This window comes from Atheta coriaria, unplaced genomic scaffold (assembly GCF_025399875.1).
Source record: "Atheta coriaria isolate IRGN ID8LTWV9N9 unplaced genomic scaffold, Caltech_Dcor_3.1 hic_scaffold_3_pilon, whole genome shotgun sequence".
Taxonomy (NCBI): Eukaryota; Metazoa; Arthropoda; class Insecta; order Coleoptera; family Staphylinidae; genus Dalotia; species Dalotia coriaria.
The window spans coordinates 4,321,072-4,347,831 of NW_027045445.1; the positions used below are offsets into that span (position 1 = coordinate 4,321,072).

Below are 26,760 nucleotides of genomic sequence, written 5' to 3' on the forward strand. Positions count from 1 at the left end.
AATCCGTATTTTTTGCTATGCAAATGTGAATGTAGATGTTTATGTTAATGTAACTTGCCATCACCAATGACGTCATTACTCGCGTTACTATCGTTAGCAAAATTCGAGCGAGTGAACACAATCCGTCATAATCATTATGCCATGGTGTCTTATTGTGTCTGAATCGTGAATTCAAATGGAAATTCAATCGATATTAGATTAAATTACACATTTGCGACAATATATCAGCAATAACCCTAAAGATAACATGACAAAGGTGTCATAAACAAAAATTTTCCGGTAATATTCTAATAAATTTACAGGTTTCGATATTAACACACTTTTCAATAAGTTTTTTGCATGGTAACCGTGTAGGTACATGTACTAACTATAAAACTAACCACGAAATGTATTAATTTAATGAATAAACTGTGAAAAGTTTCATGTTAGAATTTATTAACTCCAGTTCTTGTTATTTTCGGTTGTAGACTTTGTTTACTTTGGAGTTTTTATATTCAGTTTTACGTCAACTGTCGTTAAGTGGTAAGTTGGTAATTCCCCAAAAATATCACGAAATTAATTGTCGCAGGTGAGGTGATATTAGATATTGTTCTGAGAATTTTTAACAAAAGGAAAAGTTTTAACTAAATTCTTTGGTTTTTTAATATTTTAAGTTACGCCATTGATAAATGCTTTGCAATTGCAGTTTGTGAACATTTACTTGTAATTTTACGAGTGCAGCCACTTTGTGAGATATAAATAATGGCGAGTATTTATTGACTTGAGAGTTCCCTTGATTTCGGACGCTATTTTTACACTTGCAGTCAGTGGGGCATAGATTATGAAGCCAAACTCTCATTGCCCACGCATCGTAAAAACTAAATAAATTCACTTTATTGCATCTCGTCAATACTTTCATCAATATTCATATGTTTTATAAAGTTATTACATGAACAACGCTTTTCATTCATGGGAAATTCTAAGAATTCTTTAAAAACCCGTATAATTTGTTTTTCCGCTTGACAAAAACAAAAATAACTTTACGTCAGGTAATTCCTTTTACGTGTTTCGTGTTCTAGTAATCTACGCCATTGCGTTGTTAAACTTCGCCTTAAAATTAGATTAATAAACAAATCACAAAAGCAGCGCATATTTTTGAAGTTGGAAAAAGCAGTCGTGTATTGTTGTAAGGCCAAACTGGTTTGCTTCCGATACATTTTCGTGATAATCTGCGTCGTTGCCTTGCGCACATTGTTAGTTATTGGCGCTCGATGATAAGTAAATGCAACTTAACGATAATAAACGCACGAATTCAGTAAATTGTAGACAAAATGAAAGCTAATATTTTTTAGTTGTTTACAAAGTAAAAAATAAAGTAATAAAACTGACATTTTAGAATATTGATGATTCTGCATTAACCTTGCACTCTGCATTTTGTATTAATTAGGATAGACTTTGGAGCAAATCTAGTTTGGACTAACAATAAATTAAATTCTTTTGTATTCCACCGGACCAAAAACGTGGAATATAAAATAGCTGATGTGAGTCAAGCCAGATGTAACAAAGGAAATAGAGTACATATAAAAAGTCTAATTGAAAACTGTACGAAACAATCAATAATATGACGGCCGGCGAGTATTTTAAATATACACTTTAATAATGCAGGAAGAAATTATGTTTAATATATGTGATTATTGTTAATAAATCGTTCATTAGATCAATAAAGCAGGTTTTTTCAGGCAATTGTTCTGCTGTGACAAAAGAACTGATTTTGGCAGTTAACTATTATTAATGATTGTTATATAATGTGAATTAGTATTTAGTTATGGTGTTCTTGTATTAACAATCAATTCTATTTATTGTTAACTTGATTTTTACTACTTTTAGTAGTCATGTTATGCATTTTATTGTTGCGTTGGGTGCAAAGTTGGTTGCCTATCTTGTCAGCTTATTTGACAATCAGCTGACAAGTATTCCTGCTGTCCTGCTGACCATTTCATAAACAGTTTTACATCAGTTCTCCAGAGCAATGTGTACATGAACCATCTCACAACCATGAAGAAAATACTCTTAGGAGTATTCCTTGCCTCCTGTTTATCGTTGATTAACAGCAGCGATATAACAAGTAAAGTATTCGGCCCGCTTGTGGATGGAATGCCCGCTGCTTTTGGTGATTTCAATTCCGATGAACTTACGGACGTGTTCGTCCTGCGTGAAAATGGCCGTACAATGGAAATCCTCCTCGGATATGAAGAAGAACCTCTTCTACGCACATCATTCAGTCATCCGTTGAAATGCTCTTATGAGGACACAATCACCAGCGTTGTTCCAGGCGATTTTGACGGCGATGCTTTCATGGACGTACTCGTCACCACCTTAAATAGTGAGTCTGGAAAAACACTGGTTTACATCAATTTTGGTGGTGCAAATCATCTAAACTGCACGAGTGAGCACACACTTGAACTGCAAGGCCAACCTTTAGCAATTGACTATAATCAGGACATGATTATTGACTTATTTGGCTTGGATTTTGAAGAAAATCGAAGTTTTTGGATCTTTAACAACAAACGCGACAAACCACAGAAAATCGCAATGACCAATCATCCCAAAACTGAAATTGCCACACCACATGCACATGCTTTCCTTGATTTAAACAATGATAACACTGCTGATTTATTCATAACAACTAAAAACAACTTTGAAGTGTGGCTGGGCCAAGAAAAGAAAGAATTCATTTATAACTCAACTATTCCACATCCTGATGGACAATATATTGGACAATCTTTGTTCCTGGATGTTGAACTCAGAGGAAGAATGGATTTGGTTACACCAGTGTGTCAGGATTATGATTGTAAAGGATCAGCACTCTTGGTTTACGCTGACAATAAATGGCATGACTTGCAGATAAATCTTAAAGACATGCATAACAATAATTGGAAGTTTTATAAACAAGGAAGCAAGTATGTGAACACAGTTACTCTAAGAAGTGGTGATTTTAATATGGATGGATATCCTGATTTGCTAGCGACGCTGTCGCAATTAGTTGATGGCGAACCACAAACTTTCATGCTGGAGAATGTTCCATGCGAGACAGGATGCGGAAACTTTACAAGAACATATCAAGTGCGATGGAATGCACTGAGTCCGTTTAAATCCGGTACAGTAATGGGTACGTATTTTGATTTTTATCAAGATGGTATCCTGGATGTCATTTTGGTGCAAAAAAATGGCAGCGCTTATAAAGCAGCAGCGTTTAAGAATAGTCTAGATTACGATGCAAATTTCGTGAAGGTTATGGTTTTGACCGGATTGAATAACGATAAAAGTAATCCCATGATCATGGGTAGAGTTGGAAAGAAACGCAGGACTTACGGAACAAATCTTCCGGGTCCTACGATTTCTTACAGTACCACAACGCAGGAAGGAAATACTCGTCATGCAATGTCGACTCAATTACCACAATCAGCTCATTTCTCATTGAATTTACCATATAATATCTTTGGATTGGGTCGTGCGCCCAATTTTGTTGAGATTGTTACAGTTGGATTGTCGAATCACTCGAGATTGTGGACGCAGATTATTCCCAACTCGCAGATCGTGATTGTACCATGGCCGCCAGCTGAACCCGCAAAATGGAAGGCGCAGTTATTTGTTACGCCGAGCAAATTGATTCTTATGTCCGTTGCGGCGCTCACTGGAGTGTGTGGTTTTATTATTATTATAATCGGAGCTTTGCATTGGAAAGAACGGCAGGATGATAAGAAGGAGCGGCTTTCCGAATCGAATAGATTCCATTTTGATGCAATGTGATGTGTGATACTGATCCTGATTTTGAATAATGTTATTTAACTTACTTATATTTGTTGTTTTGCACAATGTATAATTATATGAATAGGTACTTGTTTAGTTTTAATGTGATTCTAATTTAATAAAAGTAACTTTTAAATAAACCTGCACTGTTTCTTTTGTAGTTCGAGAAAATGTAACGGATTTTTTGTTATGTCGCTAGTGTAGAGTTGAAAAACGGTCAAAACAAGTTGAACTGTTCTTGTTTCTAGGTTATAAATGTAAATACTTTGTAAAAACTTAAAAAATGAACGAACCAAAGCCAGGAACGTCTAAAAATGATAGCAAACAAGTGCCCCAGAGTCCATTTGGTGATATAATAGAAGCATCGGATGATGAGGCTTCATCTTCCTTTTTTATGAAGAAATCTAGTCAAGATAACAAGTCACGAAGCAACCAATCTAGAGCTAGACATCACAATAAAAGTTCTATAAGGAAGAATCTCTTGAAACGTTCACTGGAAAGTCCAGCACAAAGTAGTGTATCTAAGAAACCCAAAGAAGCAGTAGATGATTCACTAGTTTTTAATGAAATGTTGCAAAGGGATTTGTTATTACAAAAACAAGAGCAAGAAAAATTAAATAAAAGTACTGGTGATGATTTTCTTTCAATTTCTCAATTAAATGAATTTGTTGTGAATGATCCCTTTGCTGAGATGAATGCAACAACCAAGAAGACTAACACAGGTAAGATAATTTACTACTTTTATAATTATTCTGAATAAAATCATTATTTTAGACTTAGATGAATTTCAATTTACACAATACTGTGATAATACTCAATTCATGAATCAAATTGAAAATGCAATCACTAAAATCAAACAAATCCACAAAAGTCAACCATTGAAGAATATTTCCAATACTCCACTAACTAATAAACCTCTTTCATTGAAATCTAGACCAGATATATTTGATACAACCTTCAATGATGCCCTGTGTGATCTATTCAAGTCATCACAGTATAAAAAGAAGTTGCAGAAAGTTTTGATTGTGTTGAGAAGACAATTTGTCTCATGGGCAATAATGAATTAGAAAAAGAATTTAATTTAACAATGAATGAGTCCGTTTTCAACAAGCGAAACAAAGTTGAAGAGTTATTGGAAAAACTTTCAAGAGTCCTCAACTTATGAAAAAAGTTCTACAACATGCCAATGAGAGTGTCAACTTGAATAAGGATCAAATCGAGTGGACAGATGAGAGTTTTCTATCAAATGCTGACATGAACTTTTCGAAAACAGATAATTCTATATCGAAATTGTTAAAGGATGCTTTAAGTGACAATATTAACAAAACTTTGACACAAAGTAACTTACAGAATAAGACTCTCCATGAAAAAGATGATACTGAGGAAGATAAGTTTATTAGACATGGAGATTTTTTTGCTTTGCCAGATAGAGTCAAGGATTTGTTTAAAGTTTATAAAGGGATTAATAAACTTTATGGTAATTTAATAATAAACATGTTATTCATTGTATTTTAAATCAAATTCGATGAAATTTTAGATTGGCAACATGAATGTTTGAATTTACCCGCAATTGCCCAAAGAAAAAACCTTGTTTATGCTTTGCCAACCAGCGGAGGTAAAACTTTGGTTGCCGAGGTGTTAATTCTGCGAGAAATTTTATGCAGACGTAAAAATGCTATATTTATATTGCCATATGTTGCTATTGTACAAGAAAAAGTAATTTTATTGTCTAATAATGCAAATCATTTAATAATCATTATTCATGTAATATTTAGGTGTGGGCTATGTCACCATTTGCAGTCGCTTTGGAATTCTTAGTTGAAGAATATGCAGCTGGTAAAGGTAACTATCCTCCTAGGCAAAGACGTCGTAAAAACTCAGTGTTTATCTGTACTATCGAAAAAAGCGCTGGGTTTAATGAATAGTTTAATCGAGAATGATCGAACTGATGAAATCGGATTGATTGTTATCGATGAACTGCATCTCTTGGGCGATGGAAGTCGCGGCGCATGCTTGGAAACTTTACTTACAAAGATAAAAATGCTTAAAAGTAAGAAGACACGCTTGATTTTTGATTAGTTGTGTTATTAGTATTATTTTAGATAAAATTCAAATGGTTGGAATGAGTGCAACAATCGGTAACATATCAGAACTCTGTGAATTCCTCAATGCTGATGTTTATTCAAGAGACTTTCGACCTGTTGAACTTGTTGAATATGTCAAGTGCCAGAATGAAGTTGCTATTGTTAATAAACAATCTACAGATAGTCAAGATATACTCCTTCATGAGAAGACTGTCGATTATTATAAAGTATTTTCTTTCAGTTTAGAGTTAATTGTTTACTAAATGTAGTAATAATGTTTTAGAATGCTGAACATTTAACTAAAGTTGATCCTGATCACCTAGGTGGCTTGGTAATGGATGTTATTCCTGAAGCATCTTGTTTAATATTTTGTAAAACTCGTCAAAATTGCGAGAATGTTGCTAATTTGTTGTGTAAAGTAATAGATCAGTAAGTATAATATAAATTTTATCATATTTACTTCAAATTTGTTAAATATATGGTTTGTTATTTTACAGAGACTTAAAAAAGCATAATTTTGAACAAAAACAACTCTTAAAAAGAGCATTAAAAGAAGAAGTTGGATCTTTGTGTAAAGTTCTAGCTTTGACAATTGATTATGGCATTGCCTATCACCATTCAGGTATTTTACTTTATATTTGCTTATATTTTAACTCAGAAATATTTAAATTAATCAATATTTAGGTCTTACTTCGGAAGAGCGACGTTTAATAGAAGACGCTTTCCGTCAGGGCATTGTTTCTGTTATTTGTTGCACGTCTACTTTAGCAGCCGGTGTAAATTTGCCTGCTAAACGTGTGATAATCAGAAATCCCTATGTCGGTCGTGAGTTTATAAGTTTATCTAGATATAAACAAATGGTAGGTCGCGCAGGCCGTGCTGGTTTCGGTGAAACAGGCGAGAGTATAATAATATGCACCCCGAATGAATTGGGGCGTATCAAAGAATTGTTTTTATCTCCAATGGATATTGCTTTATCTTCCATGCACGAGAATTCGTGTGATGGACTTCAGAACTTTCTACTTAGTTGTGTATCTTTGAAATTGGCTGTTACAAAGCGAGAGTTGCAGAATTTAGCAGGGCAGACTTTAATGGCGGTACAAGCTAATCGTTTAGGGGTGGATGTACGACAAGCCACGCGGCAGGCCATTAAACAATTGTTTAAATGTGGCGCGTTGAAAACTACTGCGATGGAGAGTCAATGCGTGTTGAATAATAGCATTACTGCTGAGTTGGAAAGCTCAGTAAGTTTTATATTGTATAGAAATTGTAAATGTTACTTACTGTGGTGTATGTTTTTAAGATGGCGTCAGTCACACAGAATCCAGCAACACAATCACAGCGGTATGGACCACGCAAACCGAAAACTGTGATAAATGTTGACAACAACACTCCGATGGAAATTAGTAAGCTGGGATCTGCTGCTATTAAAGGTAAGTTTTTTGTGTTTTACACTGAAAGATGTGAAAATATTGTTGATTTTGTATTCTTAGGTGGTTTAGATTTAAGTCGAGCTCACATACTGTATGAAGATCTTCTTAAAGCTCAATCCAGTCTTGTTCTATTCACTGGTTTGCATTTAATGTATCTAGTTACCCCATACCAAATTGCTGAGCAAGTAAATCCAAGGAAATCATTATATTATTCACTGGTAACTATCAATATTCATTCTTTGACCAAAAATATTTATAATTTGTTAATATTCATTGATTATGTGTGTTTAGTATACGAAACTGAACGAAAAAGAAGTCCAAACAGCTAAAGTCCTTGGTTTTACCGATGCTGTCGCTGGTAAACTGCTTACAAATCGTAAAATAACCGAAATATCTGAACGCGTCATGAATCGTTTCTATGTCACCCTCATGTTATACGATTTATGGAATGAAATGTCCGTGTATGAGGTTGCAGTCAAATACGAAGTGAATCGAGGACTCATTCAGAACCTAATGACTTCAGCCGCATCATTCGCATCAAATGTTTACCACTTTTGCGGTGAATTTGATGAGTTTTGGGCGTTTTCACTACTGTTGAAAGGAATGTCCGACAGATTATCACATTGTTGCGTTAAGGAACTCATCCCGCTTATGAAATTACCATCGGTGAAACAGAACCGTGCTAAACAATTATTCAATGCAGGATATAAGACTCTGCAAAGTGTAGCGCGTGCTGAACCTGAGAAATTAATGCAGGAAATGGACTTTATGAGTCGCAAACTGGCGAATCAACTAATTGCAGCTGCTAAAGTATGTTCTCATCAAATATATTAATGTAGTATGTGCATAATTACTTATTTTTGTTTTTCTTTAGATGATTCTTTTGGAAAAAGTTGAAAACCTCAGAGAGGAAGCGGAAGATGTCCTCGAAGGTGTCAACCTGAATATTTAATGTAAACATTTCAATTATTTTCTATTTTTGTATTCCATAAAGGGATTTGTGTCATTAAACGAAAAATCTTGTTACAATATTTTTAATCACGCATAGCAGGCAAGTATAACATAGTTATGTTCATGTAGTTAACTTCGTTATTCACTTTCATTTTTTATTTATTTACAAGGTAGTTCAGTATCACATAGTCATAGATTATTATCAGACAATGAAAGCTAACAATTCCATAAACTCCAACTTTTTAAACCAGTCGATAAAATTAACTCTATCGGACAACGCCGCCAGCCATTTTGATGTGTGCAGCATGTGGTTTACTTCTGTGAATGAAACAACAGTTAATGCCATTCATTTGATTGCGAGTATCATTCAACAAGTGTATCCGCAACTGAGATGTGTTTATTATCTAGGTCTACGAACAGAATTGCTTGATCAGGTGTTTTATGAACTTGGAATGCCAGTTGTGTTTATTCCTAGTATGTGTATACCAACAGGATATTTACTTGCAGAGGACGAAACATTTGAAAATTTTCGTCATTATAATTTCTACACGAAAAGAAATCTCAGACTTTTGATTGTTAATCAACGTGCTGATTATAATTTTCAGCAAAGATGCAAACACTATAAAAGTTTTGATCATGATGTCGGTCTACACGTTTATTTACTTCATATAAGGATAAGTAATAATAATATAATCGGGTTAGACTTTTATGCCATTAGAGATTGTGCAAAACTATCACAAGATGAACTAGAAAACCGTCTGAAAGTCCGCACAACAAGATGGCGTCCGTCTCCAGAACAAACAATTGCTGTCTCAGCCACACAATTCATGCCTTTTATAGATTGTGATGAAAATCGTCTAATTGGCGGAATAGAAACGTTTATATTCCATATGGCGTTACCAAATGTTAATTATGCCTTGCAATGTTATAGTTTTGGTAAGTGGACTCAAGTAGAAGAAGATGTAGCAGCACAGAGAGCTGATATAGGTTTCGGAGGCGCGTGGGACATCAAAGGAATACAAATTGGTGTGGATTTTGCAGCGCCATTATTTCAAACATGTGCTACGATGCTAGTACCCAAACCAAAACTCTTACCAATACAAACGTTTTCATTCCAAGCGTTAAATTTGGACATGTGGCTTGCTATTATTTTTGTCATTATTCTTGTAACAATCATTCATGGATGGTTAGAGAAGTTACCATTCTTTCAAGCGTTCATGGAAGTGTATAAAACTATAGTTGATGCTCCATCACACAAATTAACACGCATACCAAGCAAAATTATGTATGTAACATGGTTAATGACATGTGTTTTAATAACAACAGCAATGTCAGCTGGTTTTACAATGATTTTGACGAGACCACGCTTTACTACACCTATTACAACATTTAAAGATGTTTATGACCATGGCTTGGAATGTTATGAGCCTGAAAACTATGTTTCTGACATAATGAACTCATCCAATGATAAATATCTACGTTTAATTGGAAATAGAATCAAGTTTACAACTGAGGGTATTACCAGAGATCATACGTGTTTGTTTTGTGATGTGTTACCTAATGAATATGTAATACCATCAACAGAATTAGACGAGTACAGCATGGAGAACTTGATGATTTTACCGAATTGTTACGGAGAGTATAAATTTGTAAGTTATTTTAAGGAAAATTCGCCGTTGAAGCGACTTTTCAATGCTGTAATAAACCAAGCAAGAGAACACGGTTTGATTAGTGGTCGAATGAGATATATTAAAGCCAATGATGTACATTCAAGTAAACAAACGGATATGTTTAAATCAAAGTATGCTTTTCATTTGGATGAGTCAAGTAAGTCATTGGAATTGGATGAAGCACAAGGGGCATTATACGCGCTGTGTATTGGAAATTTTCTTGGTTTGTTAGTTTTTATGGGAGAACTTGCTTATTATCAGTATTATGATAATAGAATATTGTTTTATCGCCCTTGAATTGATTATAATTGATTAAAATTTGGTAAAATTGGAGATTACTTGAATTACAAGTGACAAGATGGCTGCTGTGGTAGCTTGTGACAAAAAAATGTAACGGGATACGGATATACAATGTTGATAACAATAACAATGTATTTTTCCACATACATGACTCTAAATATTTATACTCACCTAATGCACTTAGTATTTCATTGTATTTACATTGTTATTTACTTTCATTTTTTACAATACACGTCAATATTATTTAACTACAATAAACACTTAAACCCGTTACCAAACCATGCTGCTACCAATGTCATTGTCGTTGATGTTTATCGTGTAATGGAACTTTACAATTCAATCAGCAATTGAAATACCGCATATACCTCGAATCACACTTTAGTTATAAAAATCAACTCTGAGAGTGACTATTATTAGTATCTACATAATGTGGTTCAATCATGTAAACGAAACAACTGTGAGTGCCATCCAATTGATTGCTAATATTATTCAACATGTTTATCCCGTGATGAGTTGTGTTTATTATTTTGGCACACGAACAGAATTACTTGATCAAGTATTTCATGAAATTGGAATGCCCATTGTGCTACTCCCCAAAATGTGCATACCATCAGGATATATACTTGTAGAAAGCGATAACTTTGAAGAATTTAGAAGTTATCCTTTCTATAACAAAATAAATCTACGAATTCTCATCGTGAATCAAAACATTGATAAAAATTACAACTTTCAACAAAGATGTGCACATTACAAAAGTTTTGATTATGTTAATGGCCTCCATGTTTATTTGCTCAATATACAAATGCATAATAATGATATAATCAGTGTAGATCTATACGCTATTCGTGATTGTCTCAAGTTAACTGATGATATCCTTGAGGATCGACTCAAAATAAGAACAACAAGATGGCGTCCTGCACCTGAGTTAATCATAGATGTATCAGCTCTACAATTCATGCCATTTGTAAAATGTAAAGAGGATAAATTAATCGATGGTATAGAAAGTTTTGTATTGGACTTAGCATTGCCAGACGCAGAATATAACCTTAAATGCTATGACGATGAACAATTATCTTATGTAGAAGCAGATGTTATGCAAAATAAAGTAGATCTAGGTCTGGGTGGTTCATGGGACATTAGAGGAATACAACTTGGCGTGGATTTTTCCATTCCGTTGTTTCAAACATGCGCTTCGATGTTGGTCCCCAAACCGAAATTATTACCAATGGCGACGTTTACATTCCAACCGTTGTATTTAAACATGTGGGTGGTGATTATTTGTGTGGTTATTGTTGTAAGTTTGTTGTATAAATGGTTTGAAGGGTTGCCTTTCATTCGTGCGTTTTTGGAAGTCTATAAAACTTTATTTATTTGTACAAAACCCAGATTGACGCATGCAAGTAGCAGTATTATATATGCAACATGGCTGATGACAACTGTTTTATTAGTAACAGCAATATCAGCGGGTTTTACAATGATTTTGACTAAACCACGGTTTACTACGCCGATTAGAACATATCAAGATGTTTATAATCAAGAATTGGAGTGTTACGAAGCAGAGCAGAATATTCATGATATATTAAAGTCGTCACCTGATCATTTTCTGCCTAAAATAGCTGATAGAATGGTTTATATACCGAATATTACTGAATCTGAAAAGGTGTGTTATTTTTGTGATATATTACCCGCTAGATATGCAATACCAATTGCTAAATTAAATGATTACGAAAAACAAAACTTAATGGTGTTACCTAAGTGTTTCGGAGAGTTTAAATTTGTGATTTATTTTAAGAAAGATTCTCCATTGAAGCGTCTCTTCGATGAAGTGATAAGACAAGCTAGGGAACACGGTTTGATGTTAGCTAAATACGCACAGATACGAGCACATGATGTGCATGCAGCAAAACAAGCGGATTTGTATAATTCAATGTATGCGTTTCATTTGAGTGAGTCGAACAAATCATTGGAACTTGATGAACTACAAGGAGCGTTTTATGCGCTTTGTATAGGGTGTTTTATTGGTACATTAGTATTTATTGGTGAAATTGTTAACTGGCGACGTTTTTATAAAAATAGTTTAGGTTTTATTAAGAGTAAATTTGGTTCGTTTATAAAATAAAAGCAAATTGAAAGTAAAATGTTTTAAATATAGTTTTTAAATTGTTTCTCAGAGGGGCTTCGATATCTTATAGATATCTGCATTAAATAAGCGAAATATTGGTTTAGTTTGCCATATGTTAGTCACAACAATTCAGACACAGTTTGCAGTCGCGAGTGTACACACCACGAAGTATAGATATAAGGAGTCCGAACGGTATAGGCTTTTTCGTCGTAGTCAGGGTTCACAATTATATACAAAGCTAATAGTTCTCCTTTCTGCCACTGGCTGCGCTTGAATCACTAGTGAATCGATGTACGTTGGTTCGTGTTCATAGCAACATTGAGACAATTTGTTTACATGACGTTCCTGTGTTTAGATACTTCGTGATTATTATTACACGTAAACACGTACTGGTTTGTGAATGTTTAATTGAATTCAATTAAATTTAAAAATACATATTTTTTAACTTGGTCGAATGCGTTATCCATATTGTTAACTTTTATATGTATGTATACATTAATTTGAATTGGAACGTGATAGTATTATTTTTTTGAACTAATTTATTTATTGAAAATTAGTAGTGTTAAAAAAATGGGAAGGTGTTGTGCTATTCCAGGATGATTTAGTGGCCGAAAGACTAGTGAGAAGGTAGAAAAAGTAGTTTTATTCAAAGCATCAAAGGTGAGTAATATCTTTGAAAAATATGTGTTATAAACAATTAATTTATAACTAATAGTCCAAAGATTTAAAATATGTCATAATTTCATGTATCTTGTGAAATATTGGCGATGTCCATAGTAATGTAAGTATTTAAACGCGTACACTAACGCATAGTGGCGCGCTCTATTGGCGAATGTTTGGTCCCCTAGATCGTGACCATTAATTTAACATGACGTTCGGACTCCTTATATCTATACTTCGTGGTACACACAGTGCGGTGGAAATAGTGTAACCTCACTTCCTGAGTGAAGCCAAATGTCCAAAGAGCAAGAAGAGGTGTTTAGGGAGCTGCGACTGGACTGCTGGAAGACTCAGGCATGACTAAGCGCCTGGTGCACAGCGTGCTGCCCTTTTATACCTTCGGAGTACCCGCATAAAGTGGTGGGGGAAAAATACGCAGCCAACGCGCGCTCGTCTGCAAACCGTGAGTACCTACTTATAGTTGTGGTGGGGGAAGGGTGCTACCCAAGGGTGCTACCCGATGACGGGTATACCTTTTCGTCCAAACGATAAGGCATTGCCCAAAGGGTCACCAATTCCTATACTATGAATAATATTTGTCAAATATGGAAGTCAGAAAATCCATTATCCCAGATACTCATAAAATATTACAATATAAAATTAATTCCACAAGGAAAATAACGATAACGTTGGTTGTTAAAATATTTCGATGATTATTTGATTAAAATTTCAATTACAATAAGATTCTTACAGTTCTCAGTACGCACACAATATCATGATATAATACAATTAAGTCACAGCGAGAATGTATATCGAGAAGTTATCAATCCCAGAATTAAAGCCACAACACTTCGAAGTATGACATAGAAATTTACTCATGCAAACAAATAAACACCGCCGCCGCCGTCGCTCATATTTATATGTATACGTACAATACACACGCCACCATTGTTACTTGGATAAATCGATAGATATAATATTTGCACAGGGTGTTCCTTAATGTCACATACCTGAGATTGCGCAACACAACCAGAATTTAACGCTCAATGATTAGTTCTCTGTTTATAAATTACTCAACTCAGTTATTCAGTTATTCAACAATTATTTGTGCAATAGAATTTGATTATGTTTAACTTTATCTTTTGGTTCCAAACTTAAAGTACCTAAATGTACTTAAACACCCTGTACATGATATTTATATAGCTTTAATAAAAATCGCGATCATTTGCATTCTGAAATCCTTGAAGAATGTTAGTCATTTATTAATATACTTATTGCTTACCTGAAATCGTTATGCATTAGAAATGTGAATTTTTTGGTTAGTTAGTTTAGTTGTGTTAAGAATTAAAACTGTGTTATCATATAATCTGTTATCAGACACCATCGGAGGCCATTCGGATACGGGCCGATTCTCTGGATCGATTGTGTACCTCAGCCGTTCGCAAAGTAATACCGAAAATGTCTTCGTGATAACGATTTTCATCCTGAAACAAGGTTATGTTAAATTTAACCTCAAAATTTTTAGAAATTGAATTATACCCTCATTTTAAGCATTAAACCTTCCATTTGCTCTTCACTCAAGTTACCATGCTTCTGTATTATGGTCTTTAAGGTTTGATAAACGTGTTCCGCCATTGTGCAATCACCACAGACATAAAAGTGACCACGTTCCAACACTAACATTTTATAGATTTCGGCCGCTTCGGCCAAGGCCAAGTCCTGCACGTACGTCTGAAATTATTAAAGGTTATGTATAAGTCCGCCATTTTGTGTGTACGTATTTAATGCATTGTGTACCTTTTTGACGTTGGGTTCACGCGATAATGCTAAGAAAACACGCGTCAATACACCTTTGCGCCGCATTTCTTCCTTCTCCTCTTTGTACAGGTCCAATTCGTTGGCGCGACACCCGAAGAACAGCCAGCACTTACCCAGCTCCGCTTTGCCCTCGAGCAGGCTGAGCCGCTGCTGCCAGAAGGCCCGGAACGGGGCGATACCCGTCCCCGGACCGACCAGGATAATCGGTCGTGTTGAATCTGATGGAAGATAGAAATTAGGCGCCCTGCAATCGTAATTTGCATATTGACACCACAGCTAGCACACAGATACACCGACGTCGTATCTAGCTACCTTCGAACGAATAGGTTCACGTGCTCGCCTTCCGGGACATCTTGGAGGAAACTGGAGCATACGCCATAATGAACTGGACCTTCACCATCTAAGCATAAATAAAAATAAGAACATATTATTATAGATATAAAGATGAGAAGTTTATAAATGAGGTTATGTTGTAACCTTGTGTCCTGTAGACTACAACAGCTACAGTCAAGTGAATCTGCCCTGGATTAATATTCTTGCTTGATGAAATCGAATAAAATCTTGGTTGTAACAAACTGAGTTGCGCTACCAACAATGGCGCATCAGGTTTCACCGAAGGAAACTCTTCGAGGACTTCTAATAAATTAGGAAAACGCCAATGTCTCCAGTCTTCATACGCAGCGGATTCAGTCGCCAACAGCGCCAAACGTTTCTTTTCCTCATCATTCGTTGCTATCGATGAGAAATGCTGTAATAAATTTGGTGTAGGCGGTGTTGTTATATCCAAAACCTCCGAAAACAGTTCCCGAATAGTGCATGCTGGGATCTTTTCATGTGGCACCCATGTTTTTACAACACCTTGAATATAATTATGTATAATTTATATAATTTCATTTTTGGCTGAAATATTTTACCATTCGGAGTGTGATTCTCCTGTAATACTTGCAGTTGTACAACTTCATTGGGATTCTCAGCGCGGATGAGCTTGTTGAGAATTTTGTCAACGAGCTCGGGTCGATTGCGAGCAAACACGCCCAAATGATCGCCCGGATTGTAGAGCAAATCACACTCGAACACCAAATTCAGCGTGGTGCGTTCGGCTTTTTCGCCGTGCAGATTTTTACGCGCTAGCAGTTTACTCGCGTGCACCTACGAAACGGAATAGTAAATGATTAACACGTTTGTGTGTCTAAAAAATAAACAACACCAACCTTTCGATTATGGATTTTCGCCAGTGATTGCGTCAATTCGACACGTTTTTCATCGACGAAACGCACCGTATTTACGGAGAGATTTTCCGTTTGCAGCGTCATCGTCGCCTCCAAAAATGTGTTATCGTCGTCCAAACAAAACGTATCGCATGCCACCTGCATAATCCAATTTGGTAAATTGCAAATTGCAAATTGTAAATTGTAAACAACTTTACCCTGAAGACTTCCGGCGCCCATTTGCGGAAAGCCTGCTCCTGCCCGCACATTTCATCACCAGATACCATCTTAAGTAAACGCTCGCCGCCCAATTCGCCGAGTAGATTGTCGACGTATTGCCCGAACGCGCAGAAATTCGGATAGGCGCTTGAACCGAGCGCAAACACAGCAAATCTACACAAAAACACCGAAAAAGCGCCGGGAAAAACGTTAAAACACTACAATTTAACCGAAAAACAAACAGAATGTTTACCTGACGTTGCTAAGTGGACCAAAATCATCCTCTAGAATCGTCTCACTTACAGAACCTTTCACCGAATCGTACCGATCCAATCTCCGCACGTTGATGTCTATTTGACTGTTGGCTTTGATGAAAGATTTCGACGACGCCATTGTTTGACGTAATTTTTCATCACCGTTAACAACACTTCCGCTTGGATTGTGCACTCGCAACGCGTAGAGATTTTTAGCGAATTCCTGTGAAGCGAAAAAAACCACAAAAATCATCAATTAGTTATCGATTGACACAATTGACGCAAAGGAATGTGATTACCTCGCCGTTCTCGGGTGGATCCCCATTACCGAAGGTAGACGTGACCACCAAAAGTAAAGCTTCGTGTTCGATGCTTGTAATGTCGTAGTCAGACAAGCAGTAGACTTGTGCGTTGAATGCGTGCCCGAATATCTCGCATAATTTCTTCGCATAGCTCTCAGATTTGCCGGTTTCGGTCGCGTACAACACTGTGGCTTTGATTCGCTTCGAGAGCGCCTTGCCGAAAAGCTTTGATGTGAACTTGACGGCCCTAACAACATTAAACTGAGAATTTAACAGGCGCAAGAAGAAAAAAACTTTGCGCACAAAAGTGCCAGCTAGTTAGCAATGCGAATTATTTAACAAGAATGAAGCAAAAAAGAAAAGAAAAAAATGGAAAGAAATACCTCGCAATCTGTTTGAAGTGGAATTTCCGTGGTTGCTTACGTAGCGCCTTTCCGGATTCACGAGTTTTCTTCCACACGTGCGTTTTCCACGGCGGATCCTTGATTTCAAAACGTGTAAATTTTTAAATCAAACATTCAATATTAATTTACCTGGTATTCATAACTAGGACGCATGAAATACAGCGCCATCTCTTGATGGAAGACAGGCGTAGCAGAACCGGAAAGTGGAGGGACTATCCATACCCAATCAGCAGGACAACCACTCCGTAAACGCTGCTCATTTTCATAGTGTTTCATAAAAGATTCCGAAGCGGTGTGGTGGTCAACTATAGTTACACCCTTCGCCTGGAAACTATGCAACACTGCGAGGTTAACCTCAACCATTGCTTTGTCCTTCCATAGTGACACAGGCGACCGAGTGTCCAGGCCCATTCCGTGCGCAACCGTCTACAAAGCATCAACTCACAAACTATCCGACGACCGAACTTCGTGGTCTTACCTCAAGAATGTTGTATCGATAATAGTCGCATAGATTACGACAGCCGATCTCGGTACTCATGTACCAGCCGTTGAATGGCGACGCGGTGAACTGCAACCCTCCGCAATCGAATAGCATACTTGACACCGCCGGCACGCTGTACCATTTCAACTCCATTTTCTCAAAGAATTCTAATCTGCATCAAATTTTGAGCGATAAAAGAGGTTATAAAGGTTAGGATGAGGTTAGGTTTGAATTGACGTAATTATCGTTGGTTCAAAGAATAAGAAAGTGCGCATACGTGGGATGCTTGAGTGGCACTTCGAGGACCAGCTCCGGTGGAACGTCAAAGTAGTCCGGATCGTGTCCGTTCGCCTGGAGGACAAGCGGGAGCACGTCGAATTTCGTACCGGCGCCTCTCCAGCCCAGCTTTGTGCACAGTTCTGAAAGCACGAGATAAAGTGGTCCCGCTTTTCAGTTTGAACGCTTTCATGGCCGCGGTCAGGTTAACAGGATAATAACTATTCAATATCCGCACATTCAACGGCCAACTATCTTTTATATTGCTTTTGAATAATCGAATGGCATGGTCATAATGTAGATTGGGTTGCCTAGCCATTCAACAACGTGTTGATGGTGCCAGAACTACGAAAATATCACTTTTATAGAAATAATTTCCGGAATTTAGTGAATACATCGCATGTAGAGTAATAATATTTATTATAATGGACAATTCACGTGTTTTAATGTTGAATATTTGATGAAATCGCTAACTATAAATATTATTACCGTCTAGTTATTGCATAACAAATCTAGTTGTGTAAATATTATGAGATATTAAACTTTGCATAGACTACACGCCATTTCTAGGTTATGTAACGCGCAATTGATACCATCTAGGGTGTAAAAAATAAAATAAACAGTTTTAAATTGTAGCCAAGTAGCAATGACGTGTATTGTGAATTCCAAGCGTGGAAAACGTGTCTAAATGTACCACCGAAATGAAATTCTGCGCACTTTTGAAAAATCTCCTCTGACTGCATATTTCCACCGCGCACCGAACTAATTAAAGCGAGCAAAGAATCCGGCCGTAATTGCACTCCAACAATACGAGTATAAGTTGAGTAAAAATGTGTAGTCGTTAAAGCTGTCTGATTGCCTTCAAGCCCACAACCCATCCAGTGTTATAAATGTGTTGACTGCCGAAAATAATAACACAATAGAAAACAGAATCGATCGGAAAATGATGCGAGCGTAAAAAAGATTACGGCCTGCAAATAGACTGCACTATAATATAACACACATGTGTGGGTGGTGTGTTTTTATCACTGGTCGTCGCTATAAATTTGCCAGACTCCGGGCGGCCATGAAGCAGCTGCGGAAATGTCTCGCACCTAATGTATTATCATTCATTCAACCGACTTGACTGATGCATGTTGGTAATAGTAATGATAATGGAGGCGGTGATAGAGCAGCACATTGAATTTTTTTCCCCGCTTGACATCAGACTTATAAAGCACCGCATGTCAAAGCAAAGCTTGTATAAAATCTAAAATCATTCAAGTAACGCAAATAAATATTAATTTTCTTGCATGCAGAGAGTAAATCCTCAACGTAATGTGCTGTATGATGAAATTCTAAATAGCAAAAGTTTCTAATGCGGGGCAAACAGGAAGCGAGCGAACTAAAATGTAAGAATCGGCGCGGAAGTGAAATAAAGTTGTGGGTTTCTGGAAAATACAATTCAAACTCGGCAGACATTGAAATATGTTTGCAAACGAGTTATTAAAACATATACGCGTGGTGTAAATGGTTGAAATGCCAGCGCGATGAGAACATATAGATATAAATTATGAATTTAAACTTGCAACAACTGGGTTCTGTTTTTATCTGCTTGTTTTCCAACTTTACGTATTATATGCAACCTATTATTTATTGCATACAATGTTGGTTGCCTAGATTAGTAGTTTTTAGCATACCTGTAAACTCGACAAATTGCGGATCACCGATGACACTGCCATCTGGTTGTTTCCAGCCAGCATAGCTGATTAGCTGTTGGTTCCATATGCGGAAGTCATGTTTTCCATCTGTGCGTTGCGGAAAAATCGTAATGGCCGATCTAAAGAGAAATAAAAGTTTAAATTAATTTTTAGTTTCAATTGTGACCACAATGTGGTTATATTGTGGTCGAGACGCAGAAATCATGAAACTACAAAATAGTGTTTGAATCTCACGCAGCTTTTGTTTCGTCTGGCGGCTGGCGAGAAGAAAAGGGGGAAGAAAAGGGACGCTCAAAGCCGATACTTCGATACGGGTTTCATTACGTATGCAGCCAAGCACGCCGGCGGAAAATGAAAAGGGAGAAGAACCGAACGAGAAGACTAAAGCTGCGTGTGTGTATGTTGGGTGGCGGGCCCAAATCGGATTAGTACGAATAACGATTATGTAAACGGCGTCAGTTAACGACGATTTATTATTTTTCTGTGACTTGTTCACCAAACAAGTGTAGTATTTTTTTCGCAACATAAATTTCCTCAATGAAAATCCATAAATTACACTTGCTATGTTCGCTACATGTACCGCAACTCAAACATTTGTAATTTTTTAAAATTTCCGTGTTTTTAATTCCGCAAAATGTATTCTTTAATACACGCTCATTATATCACCATCTGCGTCCTGAATTTACACCGGCCCAAATTTAAACTAATTAATTACCTCCGATTAAAATTCTTTTTTTCGCGTGCAAGTAGCAAGTGTCCATAAATTAGCTACGTCATGTAAACACAACCGAACATCCCTCGGAGAGCTTTATTAATAAATAGTAATACGTCATCATTAATTAAGTTCTTGCGTCGATTAAGTAAGTACCTTTGAAACATCTCGCACGTACTCGTATTGCGGCGTTGTTTGCGATTCATGGCATTAGGTTATAAACCATCATGCAGTGGAGGTGGAATTTGAGTACGTGTGAGTGTATCGGCGTTAATTAATGAATTAATAACGGACGGAAGCGACAAAGCGGATGCGAAACGAAATGGCAATGGTGATGAAGCCGGGAAAGAGAGGGAAAGGAGCGAAGAGCAGAGAGGATTCAATGTGTACATATTTCTACCTGGGATTCATTAATCGATTGTGGTGAATGCGGAGTAATACGAAAGGGATGTATAGTTGGTCACATACACAAATATCTCCAACAAGGGGTGACATTTCGTTATATTTCTTTGACATTTGATAATAGATGGCAAGAGTATTAGGATTATGGGTTATCTCATCCTGGAAATGGAAAAATTATGGTTGAGTTGCAGTATAGCACCGAACATACGTTTTTTCATTATATTTTTATTTGTATGACGTTACTATGGATTGGAATGTGTATGATTGGTTGCATATTTGTAGTTTTACGTATAATTTCTTCTGCATTTGTAAAATATTGTTATTTTTCGATTTGTGATTGTTTCTTAGCCGATTCCGTATCAAATATCGCAACCTTCATGATAAAATCGAATGCATCGGCATATTGTAAACAATAACAGCATTCCTGCAAGTGACGGTCGCTGTTATCGCGAAACTAACAGTATTTTATTCATTTTATTATAGAAAGAAAAAGCGATGTGTTCAGTTGAGTTGAACTCGTGTTACTTACCGAATGTTGCCTTTATTCGTGCTGTATTTAATGTGATTGCAAAGTGCTTCAAACATTCCACTCGTCGTCGTTACGGATCGGCAATCAAATACCTGAAAATATAAAATATTTGACTAGTATCGCATGTACTGCAAATCGGTGAAGTATTTTCGGGAATGTAAAATGCGTGAGTTTAATTTTTTTGTTTTTCGTACTAGAAATGTGTAATTCCTGAACTGGAGTCCAACAACATTGTAATACAAGGTATTTATTTTTATATTAACAAATAAAAATGTTATTATCTTATATTTCTAATGTTGTAATTTAATATCTCGTAAAACTTTAATTGCGTACGTTACTTAAACTAGTAAAATTGTTTTAATAATGCAACAATTTAACAAAACCATCTTGAAACTCATAATATCATAATATCTACTTGGTATCGTAGTGAAAATAAAAATTAAATTGTTATTTTCGCAATTCTGTAAAAACTGCAAGCGTTGCATACGCATTGAGTGCGCCAGACAACGAAGAACAAATGTTGAATAATAATCGTAACCCGATATGCGCAATGCGGTTAAAAGCATTCATATTCTGTGTTCATTTACTACGTAATAATGTAAAAAACTCTTCATAGAGTTCTTACGTAATAACCATACACATCTGTGTGATGATTATAGTAAAATTACAAAACTGTTTAGAGAATTTTGGTTGAATATTTGGTCGAAACATGAAAAAAAAGTGTGCGGGTTTGAGTATTGGCGTATTTAGTGATTTTGGTTGTTGTATTGCGTATGCAAAGCGAGGCGTTTGTTATTCTTAAAATGCATGTTTATTTTCCGCAAGCGTTGTGAGTGGCAAGCTGCGGCTTTCAGCCCACGAAGGCAGCCATCATCCGCATAACGGACAGCGACAAACAAGAGAAGCGACGTGCGTCGCGCACGCTGACGTACAATTTTGACTGCGTTTGACTCTTTACATACACACTACATGAATACGCGATACATGCATACAAGGATTGCGAATCCCGCTGAATGATTAGCAATGCACAATATGCTGCAACCCAACGCACCGTTGTTGCATTCGTGCACGAAATACACAAATCACTCGAAATGCTAATTAATTTCGCTACATTTTTGATGTAATTGACATTTTAATCCGTTTGATATTTGGAATATTAGTTTATATCTACATTGAGCAGGAATGTTTGGCATTGTTTAACTTGTGTAGTGCCGGGCGAACAAACCAAAAACTACTTGAGTTGGGTCAAAGGTATTTACATTTCCGCGCCGCAAAACTGATGGCTGCCATCTTGCTTTACGTGATGTGATTTGTGCTACATTTGTAACACTATTCGTATTCGTACAAAACCGCAACTTAACTTGCACAACTTGTTTTGTGCTGTGGTTAAATACATTTGTATATTTGGTTGCCTACACATTGATTTTTTGTCTATCGAATATTTATGAGTGTTATCAGACCTTTCTTCACCCAATAAATACCAGATAATCCTTTAGGACTTGAAACGAGACTTTATCTACACCTAGACCTAAACTTTTTGTCGAAGAAGGCGACAAAGAAAGTTTGTGGTTATGTTCTGTATCACAATAGAATTCTGTCTGCCAGACACTTCTAATTATGTAAATGCCAATCCGCGTCTGTGCACATTTCGGCTTTGGTAATAATTATTCGGTGAGCACGACCAAGATTACACATTTCAACATTGATGAAACGCGGTGACAAAAGCATTATTCACACGTCCTATACACAAATAACTAATCAGTGTCATCGTTAAAACTTTGGATATGTTAATAGACAAGTAAAGAGGTTGATTTCGTAGGTTATGCAACTTTTTATACTCCAATGACACAAATTGACACTAAAAATGGTTTTATATGTGATGCTACTATTTTAAAATAAAACTTTAACCCACTTTGATCTTGTATGCAGTATGTTAACATGAGTACAGCGTAAACAAAGCAACGACGTTGTTATCTAAAATTTAAATCTAACATTTTTCATTTTTCCGCTTGAATGAAAAGGTTTCCGCACGTTCGCTTGGCGTTGCGGTTCTTTTAATGTTCCGGTTTAGTTTACCACATTACAACTTCCCTTGTGTCGTGTTTTCATCACTTTTTATTCAATATTTAATATAAATTTCTACATTTGTTAATGTGGAGGTGAATTTATAAACGAAATACTTTCACAGTCGTAAATTTTGATTAAATGACTGAAACTTTGCGGTGAACTTTTGAAAAAGTGGCAAAATAGAATTTAAAAAAGAAACGCACGTTTGAAGGTAGAAAGTTGATAAAATTTACATGCACGGGTAGATTTGAACGTTCAATAAATAAAATACCAAATAAATCCCCCAAAGAGATGCGAATAAAAGTGGAGAGAAGTAGAGAAGAAGGCAAACGTTTTACGCGTATGCTGTGACACTAAAAATGCTTGAAAATTTTATGTAAATCTGGCGTAATTTCGTCAAAAAAACATACCACATTTAACATACTGTAGGAAAATTTCTTTCCTTTTTCTGTGCCTGAATTTATTCCTGTTTATTTTGGCCGCACATGCGCAAACAACCCAAATAAAAAATAAAGCGTAGAAAAAAGCGTCCTTTGCACATACTAAATCCTTAGTTTTATTTCAGCTTCTTTTCCGTTTCCTTCCAGCGCTTCCACTTGGTCCACCTGGAGAGTAGATTAAAAGGTTTCCGTGTTAAACTAACCATGCGAGGAATTTCCCGCAGCAAAGGAAAATCCTAAGCATGTTAGGATGCGGCCGCATCTCTCAATTTACGAATCTTTTTGACAACAACACAAGGGTTGTTAAAAGTGGCGATCGATTCAAATTAAAAATTGTCTATGCATTGAAATTTTAATTAAAACATTCTGAAAGAATCCAAGTGACATTGATGAATCATTAATTTAATCATGAAAAAAATCTTTGTGTAAATTTTCCACTCAGCGAGTGCAAAGAAAGTGAAAAATCAAATTTAAATCGCGGAAGTCACATCCGCTGAAACATAATATGCTTTCTTAGGACGTTGTGAGCGTCCTGAGCGTCAGTAATTAATGTATGAGGCTGAGTTGCGTGAGTTTCATGAATATACAACACAAGACAGCGAGAACATTGATGCTGGTGCATTTGTCCTGGCTTTTCGTAAAGGATTACCGATCATCCGCGTCCTTCGACGCTAAATAAAGCTTTGCATATAAAAGCACTACTACTATACTCATACGACTATAAAGGTACAGCTTGAAATGCGTCTTCGTAGAAGAATTCTTCTTGCAACTCAAGTTTTGAACGCAAAGTGGAAATAATGATGGATTTTAAGGATTTGTGTTTGAGGTTAGGTTTATTACCTGTAGTTTTGACCATTGTATACGGCCAATACAACGCACTGAATTCCTCCAGGCCAATTTTGCGCCGAAAACAAGCTCGGTTTCTGTCAGTTGATAAGTGCCGGTTGTTTTGAGTTCTTTTTCGATTTGTTCTAGGCGTGCCACGTGTGCAGGACTATTTAATCTGAAACAAATAATTACAGAATTAATTCTTGTTAATATTTATGAAAGAAATTTTGAGATATTTTTAATAGTTTTAAGTAATTATGAAAAAAGTAATTTTTTGTTGTAATATATTCACACTTAGTAGACGTGGCGTGACTATATATGTGTAGTATAAGTAAAGAAAGTACTAAAAATACAAAACTTCCAAGACTTCTTGCATGTGGACTTGAAAGCTTCAACTTTGCTCATTTCAAGTGCACAGTGCACGAAATAAAAGCAAAAAACTTCCAAAACAGCAAAAACTACTACAAACTTCAGTAATATTTAATATTTTTCTTTAATTTGGTTTACACATTCAATTTCCATTCCAAATATAAAACAACTCATAAACTAGCTCTATTATAGTTTGATTGTAATAAAACTACACCATAAACTATATTTTTACATATAAATATAAAAATAAAAATAAATTTTATTAAAAGAAATAAATTCTATATTCTACTGGAATAAATCAAACAAATTGACATTTATATTTCTATCTGATTGCTTGTCTTGAAATTTTCAATTAGGCCTAATTGCAATTCCGAAATCCGTGCTGGCAGGCTTTTACAACCATTTTTATTGCGGCGTAATGATCTGTAATCAGCGTCAAATTAAGTGGCATGCGAATATTTTCAAACGCGCTGTCTGTCGCAAACAGCGCGCGTGGATTATCTTCAAAGATCAAATGCGCAATAAAATAAAATTACAACAATGATAGAGAGAGATTGCCAGTGTGAATGTTTTACGGCGGTAATAAAAGTGTTTTTTAAACAAACATAAATAAATATCAACCTGAATCATACCCCACCGATGGCTGGGTCGTAAAAGTTTATCGATTGCATCGATTGCACTTTCATTTTATGATTGGCTCTTTTTATGGCTTGCATTTGTTACTATGTATTCATAAATAATCAGAGTTTTTATTAATTTTTATATATTTTGGTATAAATGTGTAAAATTGTGGTTTTTAAGTGCTGAAAATTGATTTTTGGACACTAGTGTTTAAAATTTAGCTTTGGAGTGCGTAAATTTATATTTTGTGTGGTTTTAATTACACATTTCAACGATTTAAACTTTGGTTATGTTAATATACAAGTAAAGAAGCTAATTTTGTAGTATAGGCAACTTTTTACACACCAATGTGATTAATTGACACACATTTTTATAATTTATCTTTAAACACTTCGATCGATGGTGTAAGCTCGTAAAATTGTATTTTTTGTCAATAATGCGAACATGCTTACACATTTCAATATTTCAAACTTTTGTTATGTTTATATACAAGTATTTTACAAGCATATATTAATTATGTGTGTTAGGCAACTTTTTACACACCAATTACAAAAATTAACAATTCTTTTTAAAATTTTTCTTTATATACCCTTTTTCACTGCATAAAATTATATTCTTTCGCCCTAGAGCAAAAATAAACATTTCTACATATCTTAATGTAGTCTAACTAAATTATTCTATCAATTATACATCAATAATAGTAATGTGCGAATGTGAATAGCTTAATATCAGATATTAGCGGAACGGATCGATATCGCAAGCTTTCGGAATAGAATTATCCACATTGAGCGGTGCAAAGCACTTAGAATTAGGCTATCATCGTTGACTTGTTAGCACCGGATTTGCACCAACAACCACTTTACTAAGTGATCATTTCATCTCAAAGCGACGATTATCTTAATATTACCTCCTCATTCACATTTACAATCGAAACGAATAAACTTAAACAACACAACAATTTTAAATCATCATTACGAAAATACCTAATATCTTTGTTTGTCAACTGGTTTAATTATTATGTGAATAATTTCCTACAGAACGAGGGTATTCGAAGCTTGATGTTATTCAATTTACATTGTTGATCATTATTACGATATTAATTAATGCGTGTATATCTTGCT

At 35.8% G+C, this 26,760-nt stretch overlaps 4 protein-coding genes across 4 annotated transcripts in view; 3 read left to right on the forward strand and 1 right to left on the reverse strand.

Moving 5' to 3' along the window:
• The first annotated feature begins 1,928 nt into the window (after window positions 1-1,928).
• On the forward strand, window positions 1,929-3,929 carry LOC135789765 (T-cell immunomodulatory protein). Its single transcript, XM_065299755.1, has one exon. The coding sequence runs from the start codon at window positions 2,017-2,019 to the stop codon at window positions 3,787-3,789; it is 1,773 nt and encodes a 590-aa protein (XP_065155827.1). The 5' UTR covers window positions 1,929-2,016; the 3' UTR covers window positions 3,790-3,929.
• Window positions 3,930-3,999: 70 nt separating this feature from the next.
• On the forward strand, window positions 4,000-8,335 carry mus301 (mutagen-sensitive 301). Its single transcript, XM_065299756.1, is given in 15 exon segments — window positions 4,000-4,511; window positions 4,564-4,803; window positions 4,806-4,884; window positions 4,917-5,266; window positions 5,327-5,505; window positions 5,565-5,690; window positions 5,692-5,839; window positions 5,892-6,100; window positions 6,157-6,302; window positions 6,371-6,495; window positions 6,558-7,117; window positions 7,177-7,306; window positions 7,367-7,524; window positions 7,598-8,116; window positions 8,181-8,335. Coding segments are annotated over 15 exon segments (3,486 nt in total). The 5' UTR covers window positions 4,000-4,072; the 3' UTR covers window positions 8,259-8,335.
• Window positions 8,336-8,662: 327 nt separating this feature from the next.
• Window positions 8,663-10,475, forward strand: LOC135789767 (uncharacterized). Its single transcript, XM_065299757.1, has one exon. It carries the CDS (start codon window positions 8,710-8,712, stop codon window positions 10,222-10,224), a length of 1,515 nt encoding a protein of 504 aa, XP_065155829.1. The 5' UTR covers window positions 8,663-8,709; the 3' UTR covers window positions 10,225-10,475.
• A 3,227-nt stretch (window positions 10,476-13,702) lies between these two features.
• Window positions 13,703-26,760, reverse strand: part of Nos (Nitric oxide synthase) — a 30,128-nt gene continuing 17,070 nt past the window's right edge. The window contains exons 3-19 of the mRNA XM_065318202.1: window positions 24,662-24,824; window positions 21,315-21,406; window positions 19,651-19,790; window positions 17,973-18,114; window positions 17,693-17,867; window positions 17,344-17,640; window positions 17,194-17,291; window positions 16,808-17,057; window positions 16,508-16,731; window positions 16,254-16,428; window positions 16,039-16,194; window positions 15,742-15,976; window positions 15,305-15,685; window positions 15,140-15,227; window positions 14,807-15,071; window positions 14,549-14,740; window positions 13,703-14,493 (exon numbers count right to left, since the gene is read on the reverse strand). Of these exons, the coding sequence (XP_065174274.1) occupies window positions 14,383-14,493; window positions 14,549-14,740; window positions 14,807-15,071; window positions 15,140-15,227; window positions 15,305-15,685; window positions 15,742-15,976; window positions 16,039-16,194; window positions 16,254-16,428; window positions 16,508-16,731; window positions 16,808-17,057; window positions 17,194-17,291; window positions 17,344-17,640; window positions 17,693-17,867; window positions 17,973-18,114; window positions 19,651-19,790; window positions 21,315-21,406; window positions 24,662-24,824 (3,184 nt within the window). The 3' untranslated portion in view covers window positions 13,703-14,382. The remainder of the gene's footprint in view (window positions 14,494-14,548; window positions 14,741-14,806; window positions 15,072-15,139; window positions 15,228-15,304; window positions 15,686-15,741; window positions 15,977-16,038; window positions 16,195-16,253; window positions 16,429-16,507; window positions 16,732-16,807; window positions 17,058-17,193; window positions 17,292-17,343; window positions 17,641-17,692; window positions 17,868-17,972; window positions 18,115-19,650; window positions 19,791-21,314; window positions 21,407-24,661; window positions 24,825-26,760) is intronic.

What these genes read in the sequence shown, in the direction of transcription:
- LOC135789765 (XM_065299755.1), top strand. Translation starts at nt 2,017, where the DNA reads ATGAACCATCTCACAACCATGAAGAAAATACTCTTAGGAGTATTCCTT.
- LOC135789767 (XM_065299757.1), top strand. Translation starts at nt 8,710, where the DNA reads ATGCCAGTTGTGTTTATTCCTAGTATGTGTATACCAACAGGATATTTA.